The following is a 23,625-nucleotide window of genomic DNA, read 5'->3' on the forward strand; positions in this document are numbered from 1 at the left end:
TCAACTAAGTAAATAACCCTGCTTCAAACACTACCATCAAAAACATTCATTCATTCATACAGGCAAATAAACTGAGAAAGTGTCACTGAAGAAATGCATGTTACTAATGTAAAATATATGTATGTGTAGAATCTATAAAATGCACATTAATGTATTTCAGTCCTTTATAAAAAAAAATATTTTATTTAAAAATTTTTGTTAACAAATTATTTTAATGAAATACAATTTTTTCTTCAGATCTAAAAATTCTCATTCCAATATTATCTAAAAGCATTTCTTAGCTTTAGATTTCAGATGATGAAGTTGAGACTGACAATCATAAAGATCTGTTTAAAGCAACATAACTAAAACAGTTGTCAAGATTTTTGATAATAGCAAAACATATTCTTTCCAGTCAAATGATGTCCTATTTTGTAATTCTGCTATTAACCTCGTTGGCCCACTTGAGGTTTCTGAGATATTCCAGATGGACCTGGTGGCTTTGTCACAGCTATACGAGGAGGGACTTCCAAGTTCTTTGCTCCAGCATTTTTTTTCCCTGCCTCACCACCTCCCTTTGTACCTAAAGAACAAAAAACATACAGTGATATAAATAGTTTTGTAAAACATTTAAAATTATATTACTGAAAGAAGAAATGTTTACATATGCAATTTTTAAATAATTTTATCTATGTTATGTATATTTTTGCCACTATTTTTTAAAGTATGCCTCTTCTTTAGAAAGAAAAAAAAAAAAAAGATTTAAAAAAAAAATGTTATGATCAAATATGCCCCACTTTTTTCCTGTCCAGAACCTGCATGCTTTAATATACAACACGCAGGTTTATCTAGGCCAGGGATAGGCAACTTTTGCAACACTCCAGATGTTGTGGACTAAATTTCCCCTGATCTTTACCAGCATTATATCTGTTTGAGCATTATGGGAGATTTAGTCCACAACATCTGGAGAGCCAGAAGTTGCCTTCTCCTGATCTAGACCGGGGCAATCATTAAGTATATTGTGCAGAGAAAAGGCGATGCTAAAAATAAAATTGAACTTAAAAGGGCACTCCACTTCCCAAATCCCCCCAAAAACAAATCCTTATTTAGTAAATATAACCACAATGAAAACATCAATGCATTTAATTACGCATTTTTACATTGGTGGTATATATAAAAGCAGCTTGCAACAGTGGCAGATCTATTGCCTGATGCCTTTGCAAGCCCACCTTTCTAACCCTGCCCAGACTTTATATGGCTGTCTGATCCCATATTTCCTAATGCAGATCAATGAGTTATTACTAGGCCTGTACTTTGGGCAGTTGATGCCTCTTGAGTTTAGCTCCACTGAGCTAACCAAACCAGGAAGTAACAGGATGTGTTGTCTGACAGCCGGGGAGATATAACAAGGTTAATTTATGAAAGTGCCATCTCTATTGAATTCTGAACTTTTTGTAGAATGGAAAAAAGAAAGTAGACTATTCACACATAAAGCACTTTAGCAATGTGAAGTGCTTTTGGAATCTTTAAATGCTAACCTCCACTCATGCTATTCCTTTCCTAGTTAGGAAACAAATTACTTTGATGGGGCACCTGCAGCCCCTTTGCCTTGCATAGAGAGACTGTAAATGATGTCAGCCCATCATATACAGTGCTGCTAGCACTTCAGGAGGAGACCTTATCTAATACTCTAGTCAAATAAGAGGACATAGTAAGCTAAAAAAAATATTTAAAATAGACATGACAGGCTTTAATATATTACCCAAATATAGATACTAAGGGTTATTTACTAGTTTCTGTAAAATAGACTTGAAGATTTGTTTCCAAATGCATGAAATCCACCATGAGAACCTAGGGGAAATAACTCATAAAAGACTTAATATGTTTGGCTCGATGCTTAATTCAGAGTTCTCTGGCAGCAGAAAAAGAGGTGGGTTGGAATGGAGAAGAGGCAGTTTTTTTTTTTCTTTTGAGTGGGATTAGATAAGGAGTTTAGTTTCGAGTGATGGACAAGAGGTCTTCCCAATCATGTGATCTTCTGTCCAATAAAGAGATATGAAAAAGGATGATTGTTTGTCAGGGAACAGCCATTAAATGTTGATTTTATTCCCAGATCAAATGGGACCAACAGTAGGAGAAGAAAAGGAACAAATAAACAGCTATACTTTCCTTCATAAAGAGGTAAAATAGGTCTTATTTTGTTATGTGAATGAGGCCTTTTTAACTGACCAGACACTAGTTTATAGTTACAGTGAGCAGCCACTTGATACTCACTATTTAATAGGTATGCTCCCATCTGCTGCATGGCAGGGGGTATAGTGAATTCCATTCGTTCTTACTTTATTTTAAAATTGGCGCTTTAAAAATATTTGTAATCCTGGATGGAGTCAGAAGGAGGAGCGGTGCGGAGTAGGAGACAGCGACGAGGGACATCGTCACTGCCTCAGGTAAGTGACTGAAGGGGTTTTCACCCCTTCAGCAACTGGGGATTGAGTGGTGGGAGGGAGAGGGAACCTGCAGTGCCAGGAAAACGGATTGTTTTCCTGGCAATGGAGTTTTCTTTTAATGCATCTGAAAGATTTTTGCAGATTAGACAGCTTGGACTATTTCAAGTGGAATAAGCTTTAGTAATTGTGAGACTTGCTATTCCAGTAGGAATTTGGCCATTTTCACCAGAATTTGTCCCTTTAGACAAAATCCAGTGTTTTGTAAATTACCTAGCATCAGGCCTGAATTAACATAGGGACTAATGGAGCTGAAGTTCAAAACGTACTTCCATCATGAATCACATTCAGCAGGAAGATAGTTCCATTCCTGCTCTTCTAGTGAAGGAGCAGCTGGCTAAGGCTGTAGGTCAGTGGGTGTACTTCACCATAGATTTATGGAGTACTCCAAGTGGCCAGCATGAGTTCCTTTCCTTTATGGCATACAGGTAGCAGCCCCTGGTGGCTGGGCATAGTGGTAACAGTGGATGTAGCACATACTAGACTGTGGTGAATTTGTAGGGCAGCAGGGCTATCTATATCTGTTGCTACTTGCTGAAGCACACTTCAGCAAACATCTTGCAGTCAATCAGATGAATGGTGTAATAATGGTTAGGAGAGCAGGCATGCATCAGTAGGCACATTGAGTTTGTGGTTACGACAGAGATGCTAACATGGTTAAATCTCTGTAAGATTGATTCTATGTAGGTGTGCTCTGTTCTGCATATATCCTACACCTTGAAGTGAATTCAGGAGCCAATGCAAAGGTGCAAACCATACTTGACTGATGCAGGAGGATTTCATTGCATTTCCACCATCACTAGTCACAGTGGTGGCGCTAGACTTTAGTGTTGAAAAGGGTGACAGTGTGTGCAGGTGTAGTGTATGGGAGGAGTGACTGTATGGTGACAGTGTTGGGGGATGACAATATGGGGTGCAAGTGTGTGAAAGAGTAACAGGGTGAGGGAGCAGTGTAGAGGAATGTGACAGTTTAGGGGGCAGGGTGTGAGTGGGTGACAGTGAGGAGGAAGATGACAGTGTGGGGTGGCATTGTGGAGGATAGTGACAGTGTGTGACAGTGTGGGGGGACAGGGTGTGTGACAGTGTGGAAGGGCAAGGTGTGTGGGACACAGTGTAGAGAAGGCAGGGTGTGCGACAGCATGAGGGGGCAGTGTGTACGACAGTGTAAGGGGGGAAGGGTGTGTGACCGTGTGGGTGGCAAAGTGTGTGAAAGACAGTGTGGGGGAGCAGGGTGTGTGACAGTGTGGGGGCATTGTGTGTGACAGTGAAGGGGGCAGTGTGTGTGACAGTGTGTGTGACAGTGAAGGGGGCATTTTGTGTGAGAGACAGTGTGTATGACAGTGTGGGGTGCAGGGTGTGTGAGAGTGATTGAGTCAGTGGAGGAGGCAGAATGTGTGGGAGACAGGGTATGTGGTGGTCAGTGTGAGGGCAGGGTATGTGATGGTCAATGTGGGGGACAGTTTCTGTGGTGGTCAGTGTGGGGGGCAGTGTATGTGGTGGTCAGTGTGGGGGGCAGTGTATGTGGTGGTCAGTGTGGTCGTCAGTGTAGGGGGCAATGTATGTGAGGGGCAGTGTGGGGGGCAGGGTATGTGGTTGTCAGTGTGGTCGTCAGTGTGGGGGCAGTGTATGTGGGGGGCAGTGTGGGGGCAGGGTATGTGGTTGTCAGTGTGGTCGTCAGTGTGGGGGGCAGTGTATGTGGTTGTCAGTGTGGTCGTCAGTGTGAGGGGGAATGTATGCGGTGGTTAGGGTTGGGGTAGGGTATGTGGTTGTCAGTGTGGGGGACAGTGTATGTGATGGTCAGTGTGGGGGGCAGTGTAAGTGGTGTTCAGTGTATGTGGGGGCAGGGCATTGTGGGGTCAGAGCATGTGGTGATCAGTGTGGGGGAAGTGTATGTGGGGGCAGGGTATGTGGGTGGCAGGGAAACGTAGGTGCAGTGTATGTGGTGGGCATGGCAGTGTGGGGGGCAGGCAATGTGGGTGCAGTGTATGTGGTGGGCAGGGCAGTGTGGGGGGCAGGGTATATGACTGTCAGGGCAGTGTATGTGGGTGGCGGGCAATGTGGGTGGAAGGGCAGTGTTGGGGCAGTGGGGGTGGGAGGGCAGTGTTGGGGACAGGGCAGTGGGGTTGGGAGGGCAGTGTTGGGGCAGTTTTGGTGGGAGGGCAGTGGGGGTGGGAGGGCAGTTTTGGGGCAGTGGGGTGGGAAGGCAGTGTTGGGGCAGGGCAGTGGGGTGTGGAGCGCAGTGTTGGGGACAGACCAGTGGGGGTGGGAGGGCATTGTTGGGGACAGACCAGTGGGGGTGGGAGGGCAGTGTTGGGGCAGTGGGGTGGGAGGGCAGTTTTGGGGCAGTGTGGGAGTGGGAGGGCAGTTTTGGGGCAGAGTGGGAGTGGGAGGGCAGTGTTGGGGACAGGGCAGTGGGGGTGGGATGGCAGTGTTGGTGCAGTGCGGGTGGGAGGGCAGTGTTGGGGACATGGCAGTGGAGGTGGGAGGTCAGTGTTGGGGACAGGGCAATGGGGGTGGGAGGGCAGTGTTGGGGACAGGGCAGTGGGGGTGGTAAGGCAGTGTTGGGGCAGTGGGGGTGGGAGGGCAGTGTTGGGGACAGGGCGGTGGGGGTGGGGGTGGGAGGGCAGTGTTGGGGCATTGGTGGTGGGAGGGCAGTGTTTGGGCAGGGCAGTGTGGGATGGGAGGGCAGTGTTAGGGACAGGGCAGTGGGGATGGGAGGGCAGTTTTGGGGCAGTGTGGGTGGGAGGGCAGTGTTGGGGCAGAGGGGTGGGAGGGCAGTGTTGGAGACAGGGCAGTGGGGTTGGGAGGGCAGTTTTGGGGCAGTGGGGGTGGGAGGGCAGTGTTGGGGAAAAGGCAGTGGGGGTGGGAGGGCAGTGTGTGTGGAGGCTGTGACAAGCCTCCACACAAATAACTTATCTTTGAAATATTCCCTGGGGGTCCGGTGGTTTCAGTCCCTGGTGGTCTGGTGGGATGACTGTTCCATCTGCAGCTCCGCGAGAGCTGCAGACCTTGTTCTCGCGAGTGCCTATCAGAGCGTTGCCGTGGTAACCCACGGCAATGCTCTGTGTGCTCGTGAGAACCACATTACGTGATCTGCAGCTCTGCACTCAGCGAAGCTGCAGATCAGAGGCTGGCTCTCCCTGTGGGCAGACCATGTGGAAGGGCCACCCGGCGGCATACTGGGCACGCCGCCGAGCCCCCTCTCACTGTCGGATCCTCTGTCATAGATCGAGGACCTGACAATTCAGTCTGCCCTAAGGCGATTTAGGCAGCCGCGAGGCCCCAGGAAGCATGAGGCCTTAGGCGGCCGCCTAAATCGCCTAATTAGAGAGCCTATGGATACTATGTGTTTCATAGGGGATGGTGGCCTTGACACTTATCTCCATCCTTCTGTCTGGTGTACAGTCTCTGGGTGCTGGAGCTCAATGGCAAGCTCAAAAGTCATCAGGTGCCCAGCTGGAATAATAGAGAAGACCAAGAAAATACCTTATCGTCATGCATGGCAAGACCTGGAAACTACTCATCATGAATGGAGAATCCCACCTGAAATCCAGCAACCAGAGACTGTACACCATCCAGAAGGAAGGAGGTCGGGACTTGATGAGTATCAAATCAACAAGTACATCACAAAGATGGTTCCCATTAGATGAGCTGCCAAGGGAATTTCTGATGCAACAACAGATATAGGAAGCAGAAAAGGTGGAGGTTTCATGGCAAAGCAAACAACTATCTGGCAGATAGTATATGTGGCACACCTTTTGAAATTCTACCAGTGAATGCACGACTGAAAGACATCACAGAGGCACTAATCCCAGCACAAGACAAAGCACTTAGCACCAGATTAACAGAAGCAGGGGTTATACCACACCAGACAAGACCCAAGTTGCAGACTGAGCAAAGAGGCCTCTGAGACAATCCAGCATACAGTAGCTGGGTACAAGCATACACTGGAATGCACAACCATATTGCTGGATTGTGAACCAAAATGTCTGCACAGAATGTGAGCTGGAAGTTCAGATGTGAGATACCGTAAAAGGATAGGAAAGAGAATACCTTGATTGGATATATTGAAAATAGGAATCCGGGTGTAAAAAACACGTGGATAACGTGACAGCCAAAAAAAGGTTTTACCCGCATATTGAGTAAAAAACTCAATTAGAAAGTAAAAAATTTAGGAAAATCAATATCTTTATTGTATACGATAGACTAAATATAAACATGAAACAAAAATAAATAAGAGCAAAAAAATGTGCTAGTGACTTAAAAAAGGGAAGAAAAGTCTATGATAGTCTAGCCCATAAATCTTTTAAATAGCTATTGTAGAGATAACTAAATATAGAGCAGCTCAAATAGCTAACTAGATACATTGCATGAGGTATCTGTATTGTGAGAAAAAAGCTACTAGTATGTTGCAAGCAGGTATTTATTCAATATGGAGCAAACAGGAGGTTCCTCCTTAGCTTATAGGAATTCAAAATGCAATATTCTAGAGTGAGGAATTAGCGATTAAATGTTTTTTAAAAAGGAAAGGGTACCCTATTAAATTATCCTTCAACAGTATTTCGATATAGAAATAAGATATGAATGTAAAGGATAAAGTTAAGCAAAGGGTCCCTTCCAATAACCTTTTAAAGAAATTCCGGTAAAAAAGCTATGAGTTAGGAGTTAAAGGTATGAGTTAACCGAACTACCTTTAAATAACCCCCTGGTAGAAATCTAGATGCAGTATCTAGGGTATTGGCAGCATATAGCTTAGAGGAATACTATATGAGCATAATTAACCCATCAAGACCCATCAAGACCAGAGCATGCCATATCCCAAATATGATACTCAAAAAAGAAAAGGGGAGGTGATCCCTAAATAGTGCACCCCCTGTTTGCTAAAGAAAAATGTATTAGAGTTGCCCCAAACTCAAGACATTCCTAATAGGAAAGCTAATCCAGCTCCCTAACCAAATAGTACAGCATTCTGTCTGCTAAGATTCTGTTCATAGATGTAGGTGAACATAAGCTAACATAGATTCCCTTGAAAGTTTAAAAACAGCCTAATGGTAGCGTCTAAAACCTTGATGCGCGTTTCGGCACTAACATGCGCCTTTCTCAAGAGCGTTGACAGTTATGGAGCCCGCAGGATATTTTAAAGATGAAGGGGCCGGCCCCCTAAGTTGTGTCATATGGCCAATCCAGGGATAAAAGGAGTGAATAGGTGAGAGCTGACACTACTAACAGTAAAATGTTACCACTGAAGATTCTTGAACAGTAAGTTACAATAAAAGTCTGCAATAAAACACATGATACATATCATAATGCAATTTGTATAAAACATGTGCAGTTATATAAGGTTAACTGGTTGAACTCACATGGTGCTGAGCCTATTTTTAGCAGGCTCAGACTTTCAGCATTCTTTAATGTAAAACCTCCAGACACTGCTCTCAAACTCTGCTTCTCTTCAAGGATTCGATTTCCAAACTTGTATTGAGTGCAAGAGTAATTTATTGGTAATAAAGTGCAGAGGAACACATAAAAATAAAATAGCAATATAAAATATATGGGCACATATATTTTATATTGCTATTTTATGTTTATATATCCAGAAGGACTCTCTTTGCCTCAGAAATGTATCATAATCACCTCTCCTTGGGCTTTTTTTCACCATTTATATACCACATAAGCGTAAGCCTTTAGGATCTCCTCCATGCTTTAGGAGTAAAAATAGGCAACGCGTTTCTCCAAACAGTAGGCTTTTTCAAGTGTAGACGCGAAACGCGTTGTGTATGTTTACTTTGTTTTTAATTAAAGTATTTTGTGACTACCACTTATCTTTGGTTAGTACATTTACTTTATATGTTGCTTTTTTATCCTGGCTGATTTTTTTTAAACAAGATCCAGTACTTCAAAAGAAATCCCTGGTGGGGATTATTCCACCCATGCTTGGTTCATAGAGCAGTGTGGCTGCTCTGAACACTGTAAGTATGTTTCATTTTTATTCCACTGTCATTTTATATATGGAAAACACTATGGGCCCTCTATTCTGATTTTATTTTCATAAGACCAGCACTGCAAGCATCATTAGAGGAATATCCTACACGTGGGGAGTTAAAATACCACAGTATGCTGTTTTACTCAGAGCTGGTCATAGCTCTTTAAATTGTAAGTTGGCACTCTTAGGACCTCAGTGTTGTCTGTTGTTGCAGTATTACCAAAGTTATTGCACCATTGGGTTTTTCCATCTTTTATATATTTTATATGCTGACGTCTGTCTGGGATGGTGTAAAGAATCTTGTGAAGACACCTCCAATTGTCCAGCAATATCCTACATGTGGGGAGTACTAAATACCACTGTATGCTGTTTTACCTAGAGCTGGGCTTAGCTCTTTAAATTGTAAGTTGGCACTTCTCCACGTCTGTGTTGTTCGTGATCCTTTCCGCATTACGGTTTTGCACTATTGGTCTCCCCTCTCTGCTTTTGTATTCCATATTCGACTACTGAGATCCCAAAGAAAGAACATAAGAACACTCACTCAAGGTCCACATTGTACCTATAAATACTTTTTCATCTCCCTTTATTTTATTTAGCGCACCCTGTATTTGTTGTCTTTTGTAAATACCAAGGAATGAAAGAGTAGCTAGAAAGGATGTGGAAAGTAAAGGCAGGAGTAGTCTCAGTTGTGACAGGAGCACTCAGGGCTGTGACCTCTAAGTTGGGCAGGGCCGGCGCTACCATAAAGGCGAATTAGGCATTCGCTTGGGGCGCCGACCTGCAGGGGGCGCCCACCGGGGGGTTTCTGGGTGGGCAGCGGGCTTCTCCTGCCTGGGGTCGGAGCGCTGGGTAAGTGGCTGTTTAGCCACCCCCCAGCGCAGCCATATCCTGTGCTCCCTCTGCCTCCCTGTTGCTGCAGTGCCGATCATCTGCTCAGGGAGAGGGGATCTGTTGAATCCCCAGCACCCGAGCAGAGCACACTGCTTGCTGCAGGCAGGGAAAGCCGGGATGTGACCTGGTATCCTGGCTGCCCCCTGCCTGTGAACACAGGAAGCACTCTGGAGGGAGCAGGAAGCAGCCTGTGCTCACAGTGCACGGCTCTCCTGCTCCCCCAGGAACAAGGACAGATACCTGCAGCTGCAGGCTGAAAGATGGTCCCCTTCTCCTCCAGTCACATCACTAGCACAGGTATGGCATAAGGGGAGATGGTTATTATTGTTTGTATGTTTAAAAATTGGTGTGTTAAGTTTGTGGGTGTGTGTATAATAAACTGACTATATGTAAACTGGTGTGAGTGACATTGTGTGTGTGTATTTCAGTGAGAGTGTGTGTGTGTGTGTGTGTTAGTGGGAATGTGTAAGTGACATTGTGTTTGTGTGTATTTGTCAGTAAGAGTGTGTGTTGGTGAGAGGGTGTAAGTGACATGTGTGTGCCAGTGAGTGTGTGACCAGTTATATTTCTAATACATTAATATAATTATTATATTATATTTAAAAAAAGTTTTACTTACAGTGTGCCTTTCAGACAAGTTCCCTGTAGCATACATTAAATACCACCATTATCATAAACTAAATGCACAATAGTATAAGTTAAATCCCACCAAATTAATTGAATAAAATTTTTTATAACAACCATAAATATATTCAATGTAAAATGTATATGTATTAGGAAGTATGTGCGTATGGATGTGTGTATTAGGCAGTATGTGCGTATGGATGTATGTGTTGGGCAGTATGTGCGTATGGATGTATGTGTTGGGCAGTATGTGCGCATGGATGAATGTATTAGGCAGTATGTATATAATGGGCAGTGAGTGTGTATGGTTGAATGTATATATTAGGCAGCGTGTGTGTATGGTTGTATGTATTGGCAGTCTGTGTGTGTGTGTGTGTGTGTGGATGTATGTATTACTGTGTGTACTGAATGTGTGTGTTCATATTGGACAGTTTCTTTTTTTCCCCCTAAATGTCTGCTCACTGTGTCTCTTCTAAAATGTTTCCTAAAAACCTCAACAATCTCTCTATCCCTTTCCTAATTGCCTTCCCGGTCTGTTCCCTTTCCCTAAATTTATCACTGGTCTCTCTGCTTTCCCTTAGACACTTAGGAGTCTATTCACTAAACAGTGATTTGAAAAAAAGTTGAGATGACTTTATACAACTCTTCTGTCTTGGCATAAATGTTTCAAGTTATATTTCAACCCACTGTTTAATAAATAGACATGGAAAAGAAAAGAAGAGAAATTGATGGAAGATAATTACCGGGTTATTCACTAGAGTGAAAATTGTAAGTGTAAGGGCAGAGTAGCCAAATCTGGAGAATGTTAACAGGTGTTTTGACCATAAATTAGAAGTTCAATTTGAATTCCCAACAATTCTCACTTTATTGAATAACCCTATTGGAATAAAGAGAAACAGGCTGGAGAGAATCTGTGGCATAGAGTGAGCAGATAAATCATGAACATAGAGACTGCAAACTTTTGGAAACAGACACAAATGAGAAAGCTGGGGATAAACGCTAATGAGAGAGATTGGGCACTATGGAGGAAAGGGACAGCTGATCAGACCTAATTAAAAACCAAATGGCAAAATTTATACCATTTAGAAGAATTCGCCAACTCAGCAACTGTCACAGTTCAGCTGTTTTTGCTTTAACTATGCAATTCGAATTCCAATTCACTGAATTCATAGTTTAGTGAATAAACTTCTGAGAGACTGTAGTTGCATTCAAGAGGGGGCGGGAAAATGGATCTTTGCCTAGGGCGGCAAGAATCCTTGCACCGGCCCTGAAGTTGGGGGAGTGGCTTCCAGGTGGTACATCTGAGATCTCTGTCCAGAAGAGTGCAGTTCTAGTAGCAGCTAAGATACTGTATAGTACCCTCAGACTCCAAGGCCTCTGGTACAGAATCTGAGAATGTGTAATACACAAAAATACCACCCTAGACGAGAAAGTCAATTTTTATATATGTATGTGTGTAATATTCATGAGCTACAGATTTTTAATAATTCTAATATATGTGATTGTCTGCAAAGTCATATTTCCCTGTGTCGGTGCTAAAATATAACAAAAAGGCTGTGCAATGCTATGAACAGTAGTTAAATAAATATAAATGTGGTTGCTTGCAAACACATAATGTGCTTGCTGCTGATGCTATGTATGAGGGTTCTTAAGAAACCTACCTGGGGAATTGCCTGATTCCGTTGACTTAGAAGATGGAAAGGGTGATTCATTTTGTGCTTCTATAACTTTTTCTGCTGCTTTCTTACTTCTCTTTTTATTTTCTTCAGCTTGCTAGTTTACAGACAAGAGCAATATACCATATTTAGTATTAATATTAATAGCCTATGGAATGAGCTCCAGCTAAAATAACTTATTCGTGCTTACATTTTGTAGCTTCTTCTTCAGTTCCAAATTTGATGCCTGGTATGATTTTGATGTGGCATTTAGGTAATAGATACTCATGCTAAAAAAATAATTAAAAAAAAATAGGCTAGATTGAAGAAATAACAATAAAACATAATGCATGATATAATATACATAATATTTATCTATCTGTACATATAAGTATGTACCTACTGTTAAAATTGATTACGACATTTACAGTGTTCTCTGCTAAACTTAATTTCAGTGAATTAATTTTAAATTGTAAAACTGAGGTTAAAATAACCAATTCATGTCTGATGAGTTGAAGATATTTTTCACAAATCCGCTATTTGAGCCTTAATTTGCCATTCAGATTGAATTTGCTAAAATTAAAAATGTTGTGAATGACCCAGTTAGTGATTAGAAGAAGGCATTCTATATACTATGTACTATGTATATATATATATATATATATATATATATATATATATATATATATATATATATATATATATATATATATATATATATATATATATACACACACACATAGTATATAGAATGCCTTCTTCTAATCACTAACTGGGTCATTCACAAAATTTTTAATTTTAGCAAAAGATAATAACCTGAGCAGGTAAATAACTCTGCCCACCCACCACCCACCCATTACCAAAAATATGGCAAATAGTAGCATTCAGCCATGGGCTGTGGAATAGTGAAACAATGCAGAGGGACAGAAAAGGGCTGTGGCAGGCTAACTATTTTCTCTGCAAGGTAAACATGTATTACCTTGGAATGTAAAACAAAACATAACACAAGCATAGACTTCATTGTGAGAAAATAGGAATGGATATTTCGAAGACATTTTAAAGAAAATAAAACAAAACCCTGTAGTAGGGAAACATACTTCGTTTAGCATGTAGCAGAAAAGTTCTGGAAAGCTTGGCTGTTGTCTTTAAAGAAATACCCTAGGAAACATTTTTGCATCTTAACAGTTTAGTAGATATACGCCCAGGTAAAACACACATGTAACTCTGTAGCTCACTTAAATGTACCTTACAATTGTTGTAGATTTTGTATCTGCACCTACTGCAATAATTCCCATTTTGATCAATCAGAGGTTTTTTCATTTAGAAGCCTTGGTGACCAGCTGCACATGTGTTTAATTGGCAACTCAAAAAGTGTAACTGGGGATAATCATGAAAGTGCTGATTTGATTTAATAGAAATTATGAATTGAGCCATTGAGAATACACCAGAAGTGCATAATCAAGTGAGAACATTCTAGGTGTTTTGGAGTGTTCCTTTAGTGCCATATATAATACCAATGATAATTAATTCACTGAGGATCATGTCAACATTAAAATAAGCTGAGATAGAAGTTTTGAAAAATTTTGATTTGCTTGAATCAACAGCAGTATAAGCCAGTGAGATGGCAAATCTTGCTGATGTTTCTTCATTGCATTTTGGACATTTCCCCTCCCTTCGATACTATGTGAACACTGAAGATCAGCTTGGGATCATTAATACTCCAAAAAACACTTATTCTGGATCTTCAAGAAGCTACTAATTTTCACGTCACAATTTAAATGTCAAAAATGCTATGCATGAAAAATGCAGACAGTCAGATTGTATCTTTTTTCAGGCAAATAATGCTTTCAAAACTTCATTTTTTTAATAAGAGTACATGCATCCCTGCCTAAAACACTTGTCTGTACTGAATGTTTGAAACAAACAGCAAAGATAAGTATACCATCAAGTGTTGGTGGTATAGTGGTGAGCATAACTGCGTTCCAAGCAGTTGACCTGTGTTTGATTCCAGGCCAACGAAAGAGGACCTGATTTTACAACACTGTTTTGTATTGCTTGGAGGAAAGACGAGACAGGGGGGATATGATAGAAACATTTAAATACATAAAGGGAATCAACACAGTAAAGGAAGAGACTATATTTAAAAGAAGGAGAACTACCACAACAAGAGGACATAGTCTTAAATTAGAGGGGCAAAGGTTTAAAAATAATTTCAGGAAGTATTACTTTACTGAGAGGGTAGTGGATGTATGGAATAGCCTTCCAGCTGAAGTGGTAGAGGTTAACACAGTGAGGGAGTTTAAGCATGTGTGGGATGGGCATAAGGCTATCCTAGACTTAAGATAAGGCCAGGGACTAATTAAAAGTATTTCGAAATATTGGGCAGACTAGATGGGCCGAATGGTATCTGTCGACACATTCTATGTTTCTATGATGTACCAATGCACTTATGTAACACATACGCATACCCATTCAGCACCATGTGAGCTACTTCATTTAAATTGTATGTTTGGAGTTCACCAGGACAGCCTGTCATATAACTGACATTAAAAAAAAAAAATGCTTTGTCGAACTTGTACATACACCATGAGCAGGATGAAAGGCAGAATAAGTCCAGGGTTAGAGGCGTAGCCAAACACTTTTGCGAACCAAGCTGGGAAATCATGTTGTAAGGTCTCCTGTATGACTTCAAACATTCTCTGCTTTCCACTAAATAGGAAAAATGCAGTTATATATTTAAAGACTTGTATAAACAGAATGAACACTGCAGTAAACAGAGAAAGCTGTATCAACAGATAGTATTATGCAATATAAATCTATACCAATAATATACTGAACAAGTTTTGTTAGGCAAACTACAAATAAATAGGAATTTGTTCTCTGACCTTATATTGGTTGGCAATATTATTTGGTAGAAGGATATTTGTAGTGTAGGAGCATCAGAAATGTAACACCAGAGTGTACCAGAGGCAGTTGTAAGGCAAGAACAAACAGTACAAATGAAAATAGAATAGTACCCATATTTAAAGAATACAGGAGAAACGCGTTGGCATTATCATTTTCTGTGGAGTTTGAAGACACCGCAGGGCAAGCTAGTAGCAGAGTAAAACAGTAAATGTACAGTGTAATCAGAAGAGAGAGTGGAAACAGAAAGGAAAAAAAAGAGGGGATAAGCTGAGCCATACGGACCCTGGCTGTTCTTCCTAAATACTAGTCCATAATCACACTGTCTCTGTAGGCAACATGGGCCTACAGAGACAGTGTGATTATGGACTAGTATTTAGGAAGAACAGCAAGGTTCTCCACACCTTAAGGACCTCCTGTACTTCAGACAACAATTTGCTCTTGCATCTGGTGAATTACTTCTACTTGGCCTAAACAATTCCAGTAAGAGGGTCCACCTGATTGCGTCCATAATGCAAAGATCAGGGACTTGGCAGCAGTCAGTAAGTGCTGGACAATAAAGACAAATAGAAATAAGAGCTGCGCCTAATAAAAATAAATAAAATAATGAACAGATAGTCCAAATATAAAAATTAAAATAGAAAATAGAAAGTCTTATCTAAATCGATCTGATGTGGTCGTCTGGTACATCAATGTTCAGTCCGCAATATTTATCCTTGTTTGGTTCTTCCTTATGGATCCACTCATATGTAAGAGACAAAGGGTATATAAAGGAAGCCAGATAGTGTAGTATTGTTAAAAATAAAGGGAATAAAATGGATAAAACTCTTGAATGCAAACTCACATTTGAAAGAGCAAAAGCCTGCTCTGGTGTATAGGGCGTGCAGCGGTTTGGATCCCCGCTTATGGGATATGCAGTAGGTGTCCTCCGTCTTTAGTGTGTTTTCGAGGTCCTTTGTATGGCAAACACTCGGGTAGAGAGAGACAACCAATAGTGTACACTAGGATTTCAAGAAAGCTGAGGGTCTACTAATACTCCATCTCCACTTCTTGATCAAAACAGTATCACTTCCTCAAACTCAAATTGTTCCCTCCGCTCACACAGCCAGCTCTGCACGGCGCACACTGAGTGACGTCACTCAGTGTGCGCCGTGCAGAGCTGGCTGTGTGAGCGGAGGGAACAATTTGAGTTTGAGGAAGTGATACTGTTTTGATCAAGAAGTGGAGATGGAGTATTAGTAGACCCTCAGCTTTCTTGAAATCCTAGTGTACACTATTGGTTGTCTCTCTCTACCCGAGTGTTTGCCATACAAAGGACGAAGAAAACACACTAAAGACGGAGGACACCTACTGCATATCCCATAAGCGGGGATCCAAACCGCTGCATGCCCTCTACACCAGAGCAGGCTTTTGCTCTTTCAAATGTGAGTTTGCATTCAAGAGTTTTATCCATTTTATTCCCTTTATTTTTAACAATACTACACTATCTGGCTTCCTTTATATACCCTTTGTCTCTTACATATGAGTGGATCCATAAGGAAGAACCAAACAAGGATAAATATTGCGGACTGAACATTGATGTACCAGACGACCACATCAGATCGATTTAGATAAGACTTTCTATTTTCTATTTTCATTTTTATATTTGGACTATCTGTTCATTATTTTATTTATTTTTATTAGGCGCAGCTCTTATTTCTATTTGTCTTTATTGTGTTACCTTTAAGGGTCTTTGAGGGATTCCCTTATAGAGTTGCTGCCTCCTGTGTTATCCAGCGCTTACTCATTTTTCTGTTTTTAAGTGCTGGACAATGTTGTAATTGGAGATGGGAAGTTTAGTACGATTACAAAGCATACATTGATGAGCCATAATACTAAAACAACTGACAGGTGAAGTAAATAACATGAATTATATTGTAACAATGGCCCCTCTCAAGGGGTGGGATATAATATGCAGCAAATAAACAGTAATTTCTTGAATTCCATGTGTTGGAAGGCAAAACAAATAGGTAAGAGAAAACATCTGAGTGACTTTGATTAGAGTCAAATAGTGATTGCTAGACAACTAGGTCAGAGCAACTTCAAAATTGCGGGGTATTCCTGGTATGCAGTGGTTAATACCTTCCAAAGGTGATCCAAGGAAGAGCAACTGGAGTACTGGCGTAAGGGTTATGGATGCCCAAGACTCATTTATGCATGTGGGTAGTGAAGGCTAGCCCATCTGGTCCAATAACACAGAACAAATTTTAGATCAAATTGCTGAAAAACGTAACGCTGGGCATGACAGAAAAGTGTCAGAACACATAGTGCATAGGGTTGCGTAGCCATAGACTGTTCAGAGTATCCATGATGACCACTGTCCACAGCCAAAAGTGCCTTCAATTGGGACATGAGCATCCATCAGAACTGGAACATGGAACAGTTAAAAAAAGGTTTCCTGGTCTGATGTATCATATTTTCTTTTAAATCAAATGGATGGCTCGGTGCGTATGCATCGTTTCCCAGAGGATGAGATGGTAGCAGGATGGAGAAGGCAGGCAGGCTGGCCGGCAGAACCAGTCTTATCCTCTGGGCAATGTTCTGCCTGGAAACCTTAGGTCATGGAATTCATGTGGATATTACTTTGACATGTACCACCTACCTAGAGATTGTTGCAAACCATGTATACCCTTTCATGACAATGGTGTTCCCTGATGGCAGTGGCATCTTTTAGCAGGATAATGCACCTTACCACACCATGGCCTCCAAATTCAACAAATCTCAAACCGATTGAGCATCTGTGAGATGTGATTAAACAACAAATCTGATCCATGGATGCTCCTCCTCCAACTTGCAGGACTTACAGGATCTGCTTCTGCTGTCTTGGGGCCAGATACCACAGGACAAATTGAGAGGTCTTGTGGAGTCCATGCCATGACATATCAAAGCTGGTTTGATATCATGATGGGGATCTACATGATATTAGGGAAATGGTTTTAATAATGTGGCTTATCAGTGTATCTGCTGGGTGAAACTCCAGTAAGGTTAGATTTTAAACTAGAAAATATATTTGAAGAATTTATACAAATAATTTGATTTAGAAACTGTGGTTTTATTGAGTAATTTAGCAGCTGTGGAGCAATGACAAGTGAATTGCACATTTTAGACCAAAATAACTGAGCTGGAAAAGTATCTTGCATATTTTTTTCTATTTGGCTATTTTGACTTAAAGTGATACTCTACACTCAAAGATATTTATCTTAATTGAATTTAGTGTATATAGCATATAATTTACTGTATAGACCATAGCCACACCTCCCTTGGCTGTGACTCACACAATGAGTTGTTACAGCACAGTGTATTTATTTTATAAGGCCTTACCTCCTGTTAATTGAAGTTTAAACAGACACATAAGGCTTCTAACCACTCTAGCTGGCTATTAACAGAGCAGGAGATAAGAAATTATTACAGGATCACTATAGGGTCAGGAACACAAACATTTATTCCTGACCCTATAGGGTTACAACCACCATCTAGCCCCCCCTGGGCCCCTCATGCCTCCCTAAATATAGTAAAAGTCTTACTGTATTCAAGCCAGAAACTGTAACTCTGCATGCTGTTTGCCTAAATAAAAACAAGCAGTCTGCTGACATCATCAGAAGTGGTAGCCTGATCCAATCACAGTGCTTCTCCATAGGATTGGCCGAGACTGACAAGGAAGCAGGTCATGCGCAGAGCCAGCACAATTCAAACACAGCCCTGGCCAATCAGCATCTCCTCATACAGATGGATTGAATCAATGAATCTCTATGAGGAAAGTTCAGTGTCTGCATGCATTTTAGGCAGCCATGACCCAGGAAGGATCTCTAACAGCTATCTGAGGAGTGGCCAGTGAAGTTATCACTAGGCTGTAATGTAAACACTGCATTTTCTCTGAAAAGACAGTGTTTACAGCAAAAAGCCTGAAGGTAATGATTCTACTCACCAGAACAAATTTAATAAGCTGTAGTTGTTCTGGTGACTATAGTGTCCCTTTAATTCAACACAGTTTGTAACAAAGTAAGGATAACAATTAGATTTCTCTTTACAGGAAGTGTGTAGGGAGGCTGTGTAAGTCTCAGGCATGGGAAGTGTGGTTAGGGCATAAACAATGTGATTTAACTCGTTAATGACAAATAATTAATCTGTGAGACTGTGGGGACATGATCTAAACACCAAACCTACTCCACTAAGCTTAAGCTGTTTTGTGCTTAGAATGCCCCTTTAAACTGTATTATTTTACTCTACTCAATTCCTAGTTTAGTAACTAGAGCCATTATATGTAAATGCAACCTTCAGTTCACTATTTGACAAATTACTTCAGTTAACATTTACTGTTGCAATTAAAATCTTAAATGTAATAATTTTCTCTTGTTTTACACTGTGACTGCCATAACTATAATTGCTCGAGTAATGTTGTTATAAACATTTATACATTGAAACTCTTAAAGGGAAACTTCAGTGCCAGGAAAACGAACCGTTTTCCTGGCACTGGAGGGTGCCTCTCCCTCCCACCCCCCAATCCCCAGTTACTGAAGGGGTGAAAACCCCTTCAGTCACTTACCTGAGGCAGCGGCGATGTCCCTCGCCGCAGTTTCCTTCTCCGCACCGCTCCTCCTCTGTATTGCGTCGGCCGGTGGGCGAGACTGATCCCGCCCACTGGCCGAGGAGACCTAATGCGCATGCGCGGCAATGCCGCACATGCGCATTACGTCTCCCCATAGGAAAGCATTGAAAAATAATTTCAATGCTTTCCTATGGGAAATGAGAGACGCTGGAGGTCCTCACACAGCGTGAGGACGTCCAGCGACGCTCTAGCACAGAAAACCTGTGCTATGAAGCAGGAAGTGCCCTCTAGTGGCTGTCTAGTAGACAGCCACTAGAGGTGGAGTTAACCCTGCAAGGTAATTATTGCAGTTTATATAAAACTGCAATAATTACACTTGCAGTAGTGGGAGAAGTAGTGGGAGTTGGCACTCAGACCACTCCAATGGGCAGAAGTGGTCTGGGTGCCTGGAGTGTCCCTTTAATGGTGTTAGGATATGTCATTGTGTCATTATTCACTGTTGATTATTCACCAACTGGAGCAAAACCACTAGTTTATGCATTTGGGCTGCAAAATCCAGACATTCTTGACAATATTTATAATTGTAGAGATTATGCATAGCAGGATCCAAACAACCCTGAATTTGGTCTGGATTTCAGCTGGACATAAAGATGTTACAAATCCAAACTGTTTGCCCACTGGTTGCTAGTGTAGATAGATTTAAAAAAAAAAAACCTCTCAGTTATGCAAGGGTTAGCCAGTACTTGCTAATTAGCTGCTAACCAGTACTTGTTAATTAGCTGCCACATTAAAAAGTTTAAAAAAATGCCTATTAAGGATAAAAATATGCATATGGGGAAAAATATGATTCCTATATTACTATAAGGGAGCTTTTTAAACTGCCTTATGACCCCACCTGCCATGTCGTGGGTGGAGGGATATCTACTAAATAAGTGAGTATGATTATCTGTAAAAGCCATTGCTGCCCAGTTGCTAGAAAAGTCGTATGCCATGAGGATGGGCCCTGTAACATAACAGGTGGGATAGATCACTGACCATGTACTTGCCCTTACCCATGTCTAGTGGGTTGGGTCTATCAAATAGAAAACTTAATGCCATATATTTACTTTGGTTGCTTAGAGTTACTATGCTGTAGATCTGTATCAGCCTCTGTTTCCATGTTTCACATGTTTCCACCAATAGCAGCAAAGAATACAACAGTAAGAAAAAATGGTAACCATAGTGATAGGCCACACCCATACCAAGTCCCAGTATAATAGTCAGCACATCCCCACACATTTCCTCTTTCTTTGCTGCTCCAACCAAAGATAAGTACATGACAAAATTTCTCTCATACTATACTACTATTCTCTTATTGATTTCTGGTTATTTATATGAGTTATTTATTGTTATTTGAACTTCTATTACTCCTTTTGTTGATAATTCCTGTCTGCTTTCATTTATCCAGTTATTAAGGATTTTTTTCTGTGTTTTATTACATGCTTGTTTATACTATATATTATGTTGGTTACCTTTGAGCCCAGGGTTCCAGAACTTCCCTATGTTTTATTCTGTGTGTTATCCATGCTCACTTGCTTCTTCTGATTACTAACTTATCTCTTTATATCTTTCCTCACTACCCTTTGGCTCCAATTTCTTCTTCTCTCCGTTTATTTGGCGCCATTTTGCGCCTGTTTTCCATCCTGTTCGGCTGTTTTCGTGAAAGAATTCTAACTAGTTCGGTAAATTCTTCATGAACACATGCCGTTCGTTAGTTTTTCTAACACTTAGCTTCATTCATCTGTTTTGCCGCGTTCGGCTATTTTTCATTCGAACGTTCAGTGCATTCGCCTGTTTCATATTCATTACTTTAATCTATTTATCCCATTGAATTTGTCTCTTTTTTGCAGAACGTTCAGCTCTTTAACTTGATGAATTGACTGTATTTTGGCCGCGAATCTCGCGAGATTGCCGGCGGCCATTTCCTGACTTCCTGTCTCTCTGACTTTGTGTGTGTTCTCTTACTATCTGCCGGTCTGGACCCTGGTGAGCTCCCTATCTATACCCTCTTAGGTTATACTAGTTTGGGGTGATTAACTCCTGCTAGTCTCCTCTGCTCTGGTTTAGCTTTATCCCATACTGATTATATTGTTGTTAAAGTTTTGTTGGGAAATATATTACTGCACTACCATGCCCAGATCTAAAGTGCCTGCCAACCCCTCCTCCCCTAGGGAGATGGACATGCCCCAGGTTTTGGATAACCCATCTTCCAATTCTGCTTCTCTTCTGTTGGGGACCCTAGGCCCCTGTCTGATGAGACCCAGTCCCTGGCGCTACAGCGCTCAGTCTCTGACGCCATTATGGCTGCTATGGGCTCCATGTCCTCTGTCCTCTCCCAGACCATATCACAGGCCTTACTTGCACGCCCTTTGGCCGCAGAAGGTTCGGCCACGCCAACACGCTTAGCGCGCCCGGCTAGTGACCCTATAGGGGAGGCACCAAAAAAGGCTACTGCCAAATCCAGGCACTCAAATCTCCCTGCCTCCAGAACCAACCTGACTGGTGTGACTATAGCCACCCATGACAGCGTGCCTATGTCACTTAAGAGAGCCTTTTTTCACGCCAGGCAGAAGGGGCGCGGCAGTGGAAATGTGCTAGAGCACAAAAAGAGAGCGACTCCGACTCAGAAATCAGGTCTAGTGAGGAGGCTGACGCTGAGTCTGTGGATGACTCTGATGATGAATTTTGTGGGCAGAAGTCTGACCCTTTTTGCCCTGCTCACTCTGCGGTGGTTGCGAGTTGCCCTAGGAGCGACTCCCCCGCTACTGCGGGCTCCACCCTCATGGATCCGTCTGGGGAACCCATGTTTGACCTGGATGCTCTCCATCATCCGAGGTTGGCGGAATGGCTCCCGGTGGACCATGTGGCACGGTACCTTGAAAACTGGGTACGACGCCCCCTCAGTAAGGCGGCGCGTAATAAACTTAGGGCAGAATGCCCAAGACCATTGGTACCTAGCAAAGTCTGTGAGACCCCTGTAGTGGACCCTAAGATGACCCAATTACTCTCCAAAATGGGTTGGAATCCCCGCAAGGGTCTAGATTCAGCACTTAAATTGTGCCAAGATAAACATTTCAACATATTTGGCCTTTGGTCAAACTGTTTGATCTGGCTGAAATCGCCAGAGCCGAGAACCGGCAGGTTGACTGGGAGGAACTCCGTGTTTGGGTGCAGAGGGCTATCTGCATTGCGGGCAGCGTAAACGCCTCCCTGTCCATTGAAAGGCGTAAAGTCATTCTGTTCAAGATTGAACCCAAACTGGCCAACCTCGCCCTCACAGAGGCAGGCAAGGACGCCAAGGGCCTCTTATTTGGGGACTCCTGAATTAAGGACCTGGGACGCTTTGTGGGTGCATTCACAGCCCTAGATAAGGCCCAATCCTCCATGAAGATGGTGTTTCAGGGGCGGGTCTCTACCAGGGCCGGCAGATTCAGGTGTCGTCTGTCCAGCCACTCCAATTACCATGCCCGTGGTTTGGGACGAGGCTCCTACACTCAGAGAACACCCTACCAGGAGACGAGACAGCAGTCTCCTTTCTTCCCCTCTCATGGAAGACCATGGCGTTCTAGAGGCTTCAGAGGGAACCCCGGTTCCAGACGCCCTTACGGTAAGCTTACATCTACCTCATGTTTCTTCCAATATGGGTGTAGGGGGAAGACTCCGTAATTTTTTCCACACCTGGTCAACCATCACCTCAGATGTCTGGGTTCTGACCACAGTTCAGGGGTTTCACATCGAACTGGTCGATAATCCATGTCACGTTCCCCCGCCTCACCCTATTTTGCTTTCTACAACCGACTGCGCCTTGATAGACGCAGAACTAACGGCCCTCCATGCAAAAGGGGTGATAGAGCTGGTCCCGGTGTCCTTCATAGGGGTGATCAGCAATATTTTCCTAGTGGAAAAGAAAGGCGGACAAATGCGCCCACTTTCAACCTCCGTGCCCTAAATGCCCTGGTGCGCTATCGTCACTTCAAAATGGAGGGCATCCACCTCCTGCGAGATTTACTCCTTCAGGGAGACTGGATGGCAAAGTTGGACTTGAAGGATGCCTACCAGATGGTCCCAGTGGCCGAGTCTTCCAGGGACCTGTTACGTTTACTCTGGAAAGGAGACACCTGGCGCTTCTCGTGCCTCCCCTTTGAACTGTCGTCAGCGCCTTGGTGCTTCACGAAACTGATGTGCCCCGCCATGGCTTGGCTGCGCAGTCGGGGAGTCTGGCTAATCGTCTATTTGGAGTACATCCTCATCATGGCACAGGATCGTTCAGTCCTTCGGAAACATCTTCAATGGACAATGGACCTCCTCTCCCACCTGGGTTTTCTCCTCAACTGGGAAAAATTCGGCCTGTCTCCTTCACATCGCATGGAGTTCCTATGCTTAACGGTAGATTCCGAAGCGGAGTCACTGAGCCTCCCTGCTTCCAAGATACGGACAATCCGCAAGGAGCTGCGCCGCGCTTTA

At 42.5% G+C, this 23,625-nt stretch overlaps 1 protein-coding gene across 1 annotated transcript in view; it reads right to left on the reverse strand.

The window, feature by feature from the left end:
• Positions 1 to 264: 264 nt before the first annotated feature.
• The window catches only part of LOC134612182 (transmembrane channel-like protein 1), a 69,967-nt gene continuing 46,606 nt past the window's right edge, over positions 265 to 23,625 (reverse strand). Inside the window, exons 14-18 of the mRNA XM_063456538.1 lie at positions 14,217 to 14,342; positions 11,845 to 11,923; positions 11,640 to 11,751; positions 431 to 562; positions 265 to 326 (exon numbers count right to left, since the gene is read on the reverse strand). Coding sequence (XP_063312608.1) covers positions 265 to 326; positions 431 to 562; positions 11,640 to 11,751; positions 11,845 to 11,923; positions 14,217 to 14,342 — 511 coding nt within the window. The remainder of the gene's footprint in view (positions 327 to 430; positions 563 to 11,639; positions 11,752 to 11,844; positions 11,924 to 14,216; positions 14,343 to 23,625) is intronic.

Source organism: Pelobates fuscus, chromosome 5, assembly GCF_036172605.1.
Source record: "Pelobates fuscus isolate aPelFus1 chromosome 5, aPelFus1.pri, whole genome shotgun sequence".
Taxonomy (NCBI): domain Eukaryota; kingdom Metazoa; phylum Chordata; class Amphibia; order Anura; family Pelobatidae; genus Pelobates; species Pelobates fuscus.